Genomic DNA, 12,467 nt, shown 5'->3' on the forward strand with positions numbered 1-12,467 from the left:
TATATATATATAATTTATTACTTTTAAAACTTACAAAGACAAAAAGAAAAAAAAGAAAGGAAAAAAACAATACAATACAATATATAAACAATACAAAACACAACATTGACACATTGACCTAAACAAAACAAAACAAAAGCAATTTAAAAACATACATCATACCATTTCAGTACTCTATCTTTCATACCCTTGTTTCATCGACCTCCTCTCACCTCCCTTTTTGTATTCCACTTCTATTAATTGTTTCAGCAATTCCTTTCCATCTTTCTCTATTTTCTGTCATATAAATATCTTAACTTATTTTTACCCTTATTTTCCATTAATACTATAATGCTTATTTATGCTTAACTCCTTATAACATTTCTACTAAAGCCATAAGATTTCATTCCAACATTTTTCTAACACTCAGTAATTTTACAATATTTCTATTTCTAAAAATAAACTTTAAAGTTTTTCCAATCTTCTTCCACCATCTCTTCTCCCTGGTCTCGGATACTACCAGTCATTCGTCAATTCCATATAGTCCATCAACCTGGTGATCTTCTGTCCGAGACTCTTAACTCTTTTCCAAGTCCCTTCTGCAGGTCTTCTTCATATTTATACATGCACTTTACTTTGTCTTCTACTGATCTTGTTCTTATTTTCCTTCCTTTGATGCTGAAGAGCAGATCTCGGGGAAGCTCCAACCTAGCAATGCTTTTATTCCTTCTCGACAGGTCAGCCAAATCTTCATGGTTAAATCTAAAATCCATAAGGTATGAATTTATATACCGTCCTATATATCTCAGGGCGGCTCGCAGAACAAAACCAGAATGCAAAACCGCAAAATATATAATCAAAATAAAAACAATCCAATACTCATTTGAGAAACCACAATTTATGGCACAATGTTATGTACACTTAGCAGATAGTGATATTACTTTTTTGTGTATCTAACAGCACCAATCCTCCACCAACAAAACTCATCTAAACAGTACCCCAGCCCAAGGGTCTGTTTAGCAGCCTCAGCTTTTGCAGCTGGAGTCAGTCAGGTCCCCGCCTTCCCAGGCCAGGTGGGAAAAGGTCTTCCAGGACTCACAGCCAAGATGGTCTCAGAGCTTATTTGGCTGTAATTCCCATAAGCCCCAGCAGGAGATAATGGAAGTTATGGCCCACCAACACCTGGAGGGCTACAAGTTCCCTGCTCCTGGTTTCGAAGGGAGCAGAATATAAGAAGAGATACTCTGGTGTACCATTTTGAAAGTCAAAGGCCAGTGCGTGATTTGGGAGGAGATGGGTCGGTTTCAGGTGAAATTTCCTGAGATGCAACATTCCACACAGCTGAAAATCAGGTTTGTAATTGGGAAGCCGAAGAGTTGTCAGACAGGAAGGCCTCTTTCATCGAGGATCCCACTCCCTCCCTCCCCAGGGTTCACCTGTGGCTGTCCTTTCAAATATAAACTGTGAAAGTTGAGGGTGGGGGAAAAACATAGCCATACTACCCTTTTCAAATTTTATTCTACAGAAGACTCTCCTGAACTAAAACTCTGCCCTGAAGACAGGCAGCCTACATTTGAGTTTTGGGTCCAGTCAGGAACACCATTTCAAATTAATATGTGTTGAGGGTGGTGGAGAGCAATATTTTTGAAATATTAACAAATTCTAGTACACTTGAGGTGAAACAGTAACAAAACACACACACACACACACACACACACACACAATCATACCCTCAACAACAGCTGATGCTGTTCTATGGTGATTCATTATATCCCACCCTATATAGATTTTTCCAAGGCACGGTTGTCATGTGTCTTATTTTTACCAAGGGCAAGCCTCTATTTGAAGGAGTCCTCTGTTGAAATATGGCAAACCTACCTGATCCAAATCAATTGCTTTTTGAAAAATTAAAATAATTCAGGTGATCCAACTCTGGATCTCTTGCAGAACATTTAGTTTGCCCCTCAGTGTGTAGAACTGCTATGCTGCCGGCCAGAGATCCAGTGGTACCTCAGATTAAGTACTTAATTCGTTCCGGAGGTCCGTTCTTAACCTGAAACTGTTCTTAACCTGAGTTACCACTTTAGTTAATGGGGCCTCCTGCTGCTGCTGCGCTGCCGGAGCACAATTTCTGTTCTCATCCTGAAGCAAAGTTCTTAACCCGAGGTACTATTTCTGGGTTAGCGGTGTCTGTAACCTGAAGCGTATGTAACCTGAAGCATATGTAACCCGAGGTACCACTGTATATAGGTCTTCCTCCTTCATAATGCCACCCCTATAGTGACTAACATGGGGGCCTCCCTGCCCCCCCCGTCAAACCAAGAGTTCCCCACTTCTAATGAGTCACTGATGCCAGCTTTTGTCCTTGTTTTTTTCAGAGATGCCCAAAGGCTGGGAGATGGACACCATGTCAAATGGAGCAATCTTTTTTATCAAGTAAGTTAGTTGCTAATTTTTAGGATAAGCCAAGATGATGGTCCTACTTCATCTAGTGCTGTTTGGTTTTTTAGGACTGATGGGGTTCATCTCCTCTATTTTCTTATTGCAAGGGGAGCCAAGATGGTGCCTTCCAGATGTTTTGGACTACAATTCCCATCAGTCCCAGCCACCATGACAATTGTCCAAGGACGATGGGAGTGGTAGTACACAGTGGCTGGGGGACATCTCACTGTCTACCCCTGGCTTATTTGCTATAGGTAGGCTTGTTAACATATTTTTATTGTGGTTAACCACGTTGGGTGCCTTGTGTAGAAATACACTGTATGAATTAAGATAAATACATTTTAACATCTTGTCCGGCCTGCATTCTCCATGGCCTTCCCTTCTGGAACCTATTTTGGCTGCTACATTCCTCCCCGGAGCCAGCTGGCTTTATGTCAGGGAGTTCATGTATTCTTCTGCAGAGCTCCTAAAAGACCTTGTTCAGTTTCCAGAGCAGTAGTATAAAATACATTTGTTTGCATTCCAGAGTAGTGTCTTTGTGTTCTTGATCCCTCTACATGTGAAGTAATTTTCCACAAGGTGGTGCCAAAGCTCACAATTTATACAAAAAGAGTGGTTGGGTCATTGACTTTCTGTCACTTGTCTAGAGCGGAAGGTGTGCAGCGACCAACTTTTGCTACGGTGTTTATTGTGCAGAATTGGTATACTGTGTGCTGCTCTTTTCTTGAGTATGTCTAAGGTCTTTCTGTTTATGCCAGATTTAATGACTCAGGATACTTAGCTTATCCTTTATTGCACTTATATGCCACCTTTCCTTCAGAGAGCTCAAAGTGGCATGCATACATGGTTCCTTCCTGTTTTCATTAGTACACCAACCCTGTGAGGTAAGATAGGCTGGGAGGTAGTGACTGGCCCAAGGTCCCCCAGTGAGTTGCATAGCTGAGTGGGGATTTGAACCCTGGTCTTCCACCAGTCAATACTCAAACCACACTGAGTATCAGAGTAAATTGATAGTTATTGTGAGTGCAAAACTAAGGAAGAGTCACTAACATGTACTATGTTGCTGCTACTACTACTCCAGAAAACAGGTATGGAGGGCATGGGAGTTGTAGTTCAGCAACATATTGGCAGCCAAAGGTCCCCTATACCTGCTATCAATGTCAACTTAGAAGCAAGTCCCATTGAGTTAAATGGGACTTGCTCCCAGGTAAATGTATATGTAGGATTGCAGCTCAGTCTGGATCCAAGCCCCTGATTTATCAAAACCAAAGGTTCTTAAACACAGAATGAATTCCTTGGATTTAGAACCTAACCCCATATTCGAACCCATTCAACAGCTCTAACCAATGTGAGCAAAAACTGTTATTTACCTTCACTTGATGCATATAGTAATGTTCCCTTCATTATTTGGTGAGATGATACACAAGGACAACTCAAAATTGTAGAGAAGAAATATCTCTTTTCCTCTGTGTTCCTTCCCCACCCTCACAGAGAACAAACCAACACAGCTGCTACAACTGTTTACACATATCTTTAAGCCAAACCATGGCTAAGTGCGAATACAGAGGCATGTGGGTACTCAAAATAAAAATCATGGCTGCTTTGCTCCTTTCCTTGGTTCTGTTGTTGCCTGGAGCTAATCCATGGTTAGGCTTAGCAGCATTATGTCTGAACCCAGAATCATGGGTTGTCTCCTGCAGGCAAACCTCAAGCAAATAACCAGGAGCAAACCTTGGCTACACAGCTCATGGTTTGTCAGAAGTGAAACAAACCATGACCCTTGGTTCAGACTTAGTTCTAAGCCAAACTGGGGTGTAGCTTTGGAAGCTGAAGTGGCAGCAGGATCAGGGGATGAGCAAAGCACTGCTATGATTTTTACCGTGAGTAAAAACCAGGACAGGATGCTACCTTGTCATTTGTCTCAGGCAGCAACAGAATTGTATATTTGTGCCAAGCAATGGTTTAGCTTGATGTTATACATGAACTGGGCCACAGTTTGGATTGTTTTGGAGTAAAGAAGTTTGCACTAAGTGATGCCCATTGTGTTTAATGGGACTGTGATTTTTTAAAGTGAAAAGCTTTGCTTTTTTTTAAAGATCCCTTTGGCAGCCTTGGGTAGCATGCAAAACAAGGCCTGTTTCTCTCTCCTCCGCCTCCTCCTCTCAAGCATGGTTGGCCGAAGCTTGCTTTGGCTGTGTTTAAGAGCCAAGTGGGCAGGGAGGGAGTTAATTCCTGGCTGCATCCTATCTGCGGTGTGGGAGTGGCTTGGCAATATGGGGCGCAATGGAGCAAAGCCTCCAGTGAAAGCCATTCCACTCCCATCATCCCCTAAAGCTTTGAGGGGATTAGAGGCTCAAGAGTAGTTATTTTTCCTTCCTGTGACCCCTCCCAACCCTGTACCATCTGTGGCGCCAGCTCTGCCCATTCAGAAAGAGCAGCTAGATGCCAGCCACAGACAGATACCCCATTCTGAAGAATCTCTCTGTAACTGAAACTGCAGCTCTTCTCATAGCCCCTCCAGACATCTTTGGATATTCCTCATGATTTGTGCTCATAATGGTATCAGGGCAGTTATACACAATCCTGCTGTCTATGCTGTTTATGCCTGCAAAGGTTTCAGGGCAGACATACTCCATTTGTAGTTGGTGCATGTTCTATAACGTCCTGCTCAAATCCTTTAAACTTTTTATATTGCAAATGTTCAGGATTAACTTTTGTCCTGTGTTTCTTGCAGTGTAATGAAAGGGTGTCCCTCTGGGTGGCATTAATGCAATAACATTGGGGAACGATGTCAAAACAACTAACAGTGTGGCAAGATGTGTGGATGGTCCACCACTAATGTATCAATGACATGCTGCAGAATACATCTGCCAAACAAAACAAAAAAAAACCCAAAACCATTAAGGAAAAGGCCATTAATGTTTCTGTAATACCTATTGGAAAACACTTGGTGGTCTGAGACCAAATTTACCCACAGAGGAGCTGCATATCAAGGCTGGGCAGCCAGCCTTGCAATATTAGGCAGAGTCAGTTCTTTTCTTCTAGAAAAAGAGTGCTGGTACTGTGTACCCTTGAGTACCCCCAGAAAAAAGCACTGGGCAGAGTAAGGCAGCAGATGCTGGGGGTGGAGTGGGGTGGGCAGCATCCATAAAGTGTTCCAGGACATACCTGGGTGTGCCTACAACCTGCCCTGTGTTTATTTGACCAGACTGCTGCCTTCCAGTACAGCAGAGAATGCTGTCCCTCCACTGCTGTGGAAAAACCCAGTTGTCTTCTGTATGTGCATGTTTGGAGGGACAGGGCAGGGCACTATCTTGTCATTTGTCTCAGGCAGCAAAGTGTGTGTGTCTATAGCCATAGCTATAGCTATACGGTATATAAATAAAAATAAACAACAGCTTTTCTTTACACCCTCTAAGAGGCTTAACTGTTTTCCAGCCCTTGACATTTGAACCCTGGTCTCCAAGGCCACTGCGACATACTTGATGTGCGAGTGTTTATGTGGGATATAAAGCATAGGAAAATGTGTTATTATTATTATTAATGAAATTGAGATGCTAGCTAGTCAGTATAGGGCTCACCATTCCAAAAGGTGGGCCCTATACACATTGTACAGAACACCCAAGCCCCGGCTTTTCCTGCTTAAAGGGACTGTCCAGTGAGGGGGTCAGGCTCAAATTTCACCAAAATATCTCCTGAAGTGGCAACTGAATGTTCGGTTTCGCATTCACATTACAAATGGATGTCTGGTGCAAGCCTATGCAGATCTAATCAGATCAGCTGAGTCCAATGGAGCTTACTTCCAGATAAGTGGCGAATAGGATTGCAACCTTAAATCCTGCATGCTGGAAGAGTCCCTGGTCTTCTGTAACCAAAATATAAAGTTGTGCGGAAAACACAGAATATTGTTAAATTCACATAGTTACCTAAACCCCTTGCTATAACGAAACAGTTGGGAGTCCCAAATATTGGCACAGTATCCTGTTGTGCAACCTTCTCTCTGAGGAGTGCCAGCGTGGGGTGATGGTTGCCAGAGAACTGTGAGAGTTAAACTAGACTTGACATGGGAGACCCGTGAACAAGATTTCTCATGGTCTTCTTTTTAACAGCTGGGGTGAGTGTGTTCATAGCTGATTTGGACCAGACTATGTGGTTGTTGGAGCCGGTGGCTTTTAATCACTCCTGCATGCTATATTTCCTATTAAAGTACTCCCCAGTGTTTGGGGATGCAGGTGGCGCTGTGGGTTAAGCCACAGAGCCTAGGACTTGCCGATCAGAAGGTTGGCGGTTCGAATCCCCGCGACGGGGTGAGCTCCCGTTGCTCAGTCCCTGCTCCTGCCAACCTAGCAGTTTTAAAGCACATCAGAGTGCAAGTAGATAAATAGGTACCGCTCCGGTGGGAAGGTAAACGGCGTTTCCATGCGCTGCTCTGGTTCTCCAGAAGTGGCTTAGTCATGCTGGCCACATGACCCAGAAGCTGTACGCCGGCTCCCTCAGCCAATAAAGCGAGATGAGTGTCGCAACCCAGAGTCGGTCACGACTGGACCTAATGTTCAGGGGTCCCTTTACCTTACAGTGTTTCTTATTGGCTGGGGTGGGGGAGATGGCCCTTAATGCAATCTGCAAGCCCTAATATTGACCTGAATTTTAGCCATATGATGCCGCCACCCTTCGTAGCCTTGTAATGAAAGTAGCTAAAAGAAGAGGCACAAAAGGTAAGGGAGGTGGAACCCTTCTTCTGGGCACCCTCTTCCCCAACTGCGATTTGCCCCATGGGTGTACCCATGTGTCACACAAATCCTCACAGCTGCTGTTAATCGTGGTGCCCTTGGGGGATTTGAGACTCAGGAAGTTAATGGTTTAATCCACTGTGTATATATACCTACTTGAGAGAGTAAGTACCATTGAATAGAGCAGGAGTTACTTCTGAGTAACCAGGCAGAAACCTGTGCTGCGAAGTGCCCTCAATGCCCCTTGTTCATCACAGCCCATTTCCGGAGCTGGGAGCAGGTTTCTCTCAGTAATACAGCACTGTCTGTTCTCCTACTATCTTTTCCTGGGATCAGGGGTTAGTTTCTCTGGACTGAATACCTTGATTGCAACTTGGGGACTGAGCATGCAGCTCTTAGCTGCCTCATTCATTCAGTGTGCGCGCGCGCATATCGGTGAAAGGGGATTGTATGGTTATACAGCCCTTTGCGGAAAATCTTCAGGGACAGTCGTGAAGGAAAGCTACAGGAGGGCAATTCCTTTACGAAGACTACCCCCACCCAAAACTGGGTTTCTGCCCCTCCTGTATGGAGCACATTGAAAAGATGGCTGAATCCGCCTCCCTCCCTAAACTACGCAGCAGCATCTGCCAGGAAGAGCCGGCTAACGAGTTCTGCTCCTTGGAGGAGCCTTTGCCGGGCCCCGTGAATCCAGTTCTGCGTCTCTGTCTCCCTGCCATGGCTGGACACTGACTTTAAGGGAGGAAAGAAGCAGCAAGACCCCCAGATATGGAGGAGAGAGGGAAGAGAAGTTGTGCAGCGGAGCAGCCATGCCTTAGTTTCTGAGAGTGAATGAAAAGAGGGTGAGCATCGGTGGTGCTTGTGAAGACAGAAGCAGAAAGACTGTGGCTGTGTATGCAGTATAATTTAAAGCAACCACCCCCAACCCTGGGCACTGTAGTTTACCCCCCCACAGAGCTGCAGTTCTCAGCACCCTTCACAAACTACAGTTCCCAGTATTCTATTTTGGGAGTGTGTATGTGCGCGCCCTTTAAATGTATGGTGTGTGCCCGGGGACCGCAGCTGCATTGCTACAGTGATCTCCCTCGGTGGTCCGTGGTTCGAGTCCTTCGTTTTCGTGGGGTGGGATTGGAAACCAGTGGGGAGGAGGGGAGAAAAACACCACGGAGCCTGCATTTGCTTGCTATTGCTAACCTCACATTTCCAAAAGATGTCTGGACTTTTGGGTGCGCAAAGGGGTCCTCCGCATCGCACAAGCCCCAGGGCTCCAACAATGCGCCAGTCCCCCGCCCCAGAGCCCCCCACCCCACCCAGACCCAGCTGTGTGTGTGTGTGTGTGTGTGTGTGCGTGCGCGCGCGCACGATCGGGGGTGGGTAGGTGGGGGTCGCGTGCGCCCCGCTGACGCAGCACCTTTCCCTCCCCGGCTAGGGAACGGTTAACCCCCCACTCGGGTACTATTTACTCCTTGCGCTAAATGACAGCTCGGGCGTCACGTGACGTTTAAATCCCCCCGGAGAGCGCATGGAGCATGCCCAGCTCGGGCTCCTGGGGAAGGATGCCGGATTCGGCGGCAGCAGCAGCATCAGCAGCATCTCCTCCTCGCTCTTCCCCCTTCTGCTCGCTCTTGGCGAGCCCTGGTGATGAATGGTGGCCGCGGGGAGAGAGATGGTGAGCAGCGGCTAGCGGGAGAGGAGGACGAGTGAGGGATCCATCCGAAGGAAGGCTTCTGCTCCAGCCGGGAAGGAGGAGAAGGAGGAGGAGACGAGGGTCCTGGCTCGGAGCGAGCAGCAGCAGCAGCAGGTCATCGCCATGGCTTGGAATCTGCCCACCCGGAGGCGAGCCGCCCGGAGCCATTGCACGGTGAGTGTCTCTCCCTTGTTCCGCCTCTCCGGCTCCTCCGAGAGCGGCAGCCTGCTTGCGCCGCGCGCCCAGGCAGCCGGGCAGCCTTGGACAGGTGCGGCACGCAGCGCCGGGGCTTCATGGAGGATGCTGGCGAGAGCCAGGGCAATGACAAAGAACCTCCAGCTTCAGGCTCCTTGCAGGAGGGGGAAAAGTGGGGGGTGGGGGTGGAGGGATGAAAGAGAGGCAGCAGCTCTGGGTAGCTTGCCTTGCAGCCCCTCTCCTGACACCGCCTCCCTTTCTGCCTCGGATGGACATCCTGCTGTGGCGTGCCGGGAATGCTACTGAGCCTGCCTGGGCTGGCAGAGCCTGAGCTGAACGTGCCAGGGTGCGTGTGTTGCTGCTGGGCATGCAGTCTGCCTGCTAAAGGGCTTGTGTGCCTGTGCTGAGCAGCTCTCATGGCCCAAGGGTGTATGGGCCTTTTTTGTTTTTGGTGGGGGGTGTACTGAGAGACAACGCTGTGCCTCCAGGTACTATGGCCACCCCCCCCTCCCCAGAAGGCTTGTCTAGCACCCTCAATAGGTTTTGACATCCCATCAGTGTTGGGGATCCAACTGGGAAGCAAGCGGAGTGGGAGGAAAGGAGGGGGGGATCTCGGCAGCCAATGCCAGCAAAGGATGGCCATAAAGGATGCCCATTAGCTTGCTCCAAGATCAGGGTGGGCAAGCTGTCATTCCCTTTGCAAGGCTGTGCATCTGTAACACACAAGAAGTGGGGAGAAATAAAGTAAAGGAAGAGACAAAAAAAGAAAAGAAAAGAAAAGCATGCCTTAATATCCCTGGCAATTATTATTATTTATTAAATTTTTTAGTTGCTTCATCTTGCTCAGGGCACCCAAAGCGACTTAAAACCAGTCAACCAAACTGTTGGGAGTTTTTGTTTGGTTGACTGGTTTTAGAGGATGGGGTACACTGCTAAAAGATGAAGGTTGCAACCCTGTGCACACTTACCTGGGAGTAATCCCCATCAAGCGCTTCTCAGACACTGTGAGTGAGGCCTGCTTTGTGTAGCCAGTAACATTTAAAAACCCCCGGAGACAGTGTGTGTTTCATGATGTTTTCTGGATGGGCTGCCAGGGCTTCGGGTTTGTCAGAGCAAGGAGGGAAATTGGTGTTTCCTCCTCTTAAGGGGCAGCGAATGAATGACATAACAGGGATGGAGAGAGCGCTCTGTTTTCTTGGCAGAACTAGGTCCCTTGAGTGGTGATGCATTAATGCTGCCTTCCATTTATCAAAGGTGCTATATTCAAACGCTCAAGCGAGAGCCCACTTCCAGATTAAGGAGCTGCATCCAGCTGCTCTAAACTTGGCCTTGCATTTTTTGCTTTAAAATCGGTTACAGGCATCATCTTTCAGGTGCTAGTAAGGGTCTCTGTGCAGTTTATCTCACTAGTGTGGACATGAATCCTGTGTGTGTCTGGTTTTTATAAATCTCTCTCTCTGATCCTTCAGAATGAGTTATGGCTAACGTAATGCCAGCACATATTTGGCTGTTGTTGCTGTCCACTTGTTTCATTGCACACCCATGCCTGGTCACAAGAGGACAGGCACAGTTCCCACTTATGGCAATGTAACTGGAGCTGGGACAGGTCCAATGCATACAGGCACCTAATCTAATTTTGGTGTCTTAATTCACATCGGAAAGTGTGGCTCCTGACCCTTTGATTTTCTCTGCCAAATAGCTGCCACTGCCAGTAGCATCAACAAGATACTGCAGGAAATTGAGCTGCCTTGAAAATGGGCAGATCAATAGAAGCTCCTTGAGCTTCATCTGGTAATTATTTGATTTTGATGTAGGATTCCAGTTCTGTTCCTCTTCTTGACATGAGATCCTGGTGCCAAGCTTTGGGTTCATAGATAGAAGACACAAGTGGTTTCCTCTTTACCTCCAATTACACTATATAGGGTGAACAACTCAATTTCTTTGCTTGCTCACTGTGTTGGGTCTAGTCTTTGACTTGGAGACATGCTTTGCTCAGATTGTAGCTTAGACATGCTACAATCAATGGAGTTTGAGGTTTAAATCCTACCCTTTGGGCTGTCTACTCCCTTTTCTTCCTTGCATCACCAACAGAAACCAGTTTGATCCCTTGTTTTTAGCATCATCATAATCAAACAGCTCCAATTCATATCTTCTATTATTAGAGATCCTTAGCAAGCTGACACAGCCTACTACACAAACCAGTTGAGCACTGATAAGCTGATTTAGTTCCATTATGCATTTTAACACCCCAGTCCTAAAACTGTTACTTGGTATCAGTAATACTGTTGCTTGTAATATATTTAGTCAGGATGAGGGTATAAATGCATGCATATTCAAGTAAGTGCTTTGTGGATCACAGCTCCAACAGACCAATGAATGCATCTATGTTAATACAGCATGCAGGAAGTCAGCTCCAGCCTATGATACAGTAAATTCTTTTTATTATGCAGCTGTTAAAGCCCGGTAAACATGTTCAGATTCTTCAGATGTTATCTGTCTAACATGCATAATCAGGTCAATTAAATCCTGATGTTTTGGGGTGTTATGGTGTCTGAATGAATTTTAATGCTGTGGAAAGAAGCTGAGTTGATAGCCCTGGGTAGGAGAACAATGTTGTTGTTTTTTATCTCTCTGCCAGGTATATCACACACTAGCTTTTCATGCACTGTGCTTGAAAACAGGCACTTCTATGATTGCCTAAAGCAGTGGTTTTCAACCAGTGTGCTGTGGCACCCTGGGGTGCCTTGAATGATGGTCAAGGGTGCTGCAGGTAACACTGGCCTCTGTCCCTCTTTCCTTCCTTCCCTCCTCTAATACTCTCTTGAGTCTCTGCCTCCCAAAGGCTTCCACGGTTGTTCATTGCAGCAGCCCTGCTGCCACCACTGCTGCCTCCCATGGTAAAGTGTTGGCTTCACATTCACCTTTGGCTAGTCTCTGTTGGGCCACTAAGGCTGGGGGAATCCTCTGCCCAGGCCTCTGTTGGGCACTGTGATGAGGCACCTCTCTTTGGGGTGAGGGGGGTAACTGCCCAGAGGACTCTCAAGGACTGGAGAAGCAGAGGCTGAGGGAACACTCCACAAAGGAGGGTGTTCAAAAAAGGCTGAGAGGCTGCAAGGCAAGGGGTGACATAACTGGGCTCCTGAAAGGGGTGCCGCAGAAAGAATGTAGTTGGTCAAGGGAGCCATGGACTCAAAAAGATTGAAAACTTCTGGCCTAGAGGCTATATTTTACTCACCATAGGCAATCAGGCAAGGGACCTTGGATAAATTGGAAGACAGTAGTTCCTTCCCACCTCACCCCATTTGCAGGGTATGATGTGCCACAACTGGTTAATATAGGTATGTGGGCAGAGAAGCTCTTAACACTTTTTTTGGGGGGGGTGTAAGCTAGTTTTTATATTTTTTGCAGACTTATTTGGAACTGCTGAGTGTGCA

General features: G+C 46.6%; 1 protein-coding gene across 11 annotated transcripts in view; it reads left to right on the top strand.

Annotated features, from left to right (window-relative positions):
- Positions 1 to 12,467, top strand: part of PLEKHA6 (pleckstrin homology domain containing A6) — a 194,986-nt gene that overhangs the window by 3,439 nt on the left and 179,080 nt on the right. For 9 of the 11 annotated variants that reach the window (XM_081866303.1, XM_081866314.1, XM_081866318.1 and 6 more), the window contains exon 3: positions 2,358 to 2,415. In XM_081866303.1, coding sequence (XP_081722429.1) covers positions 2,358 to 2,415 — 58 coding nt within the window. Of the gene's footprint in view, positions 1 to 2,357; positions 2,416 to 7,967; positions 7,994 to 8,830; positions 9,013 to 12,467 lie in introns of those variants that run through there. The other 2 variants (XM_081866319.1, XM_081866308.1) reach the window with 2 other exon arrangements.

The sequence above is a fragment of the Podarcis erhardii genome (genome assembly GCF_964252035.2).
Source record: "Podarcis erhardii genome assembly, chromosome: 6".
NCBI classification, from domain to species: Eukaryota; Metazoa; Chordata; class Lepidosauria; order Squamata; family Lacertidae; genus Podarcis; species Podarcis erhardii.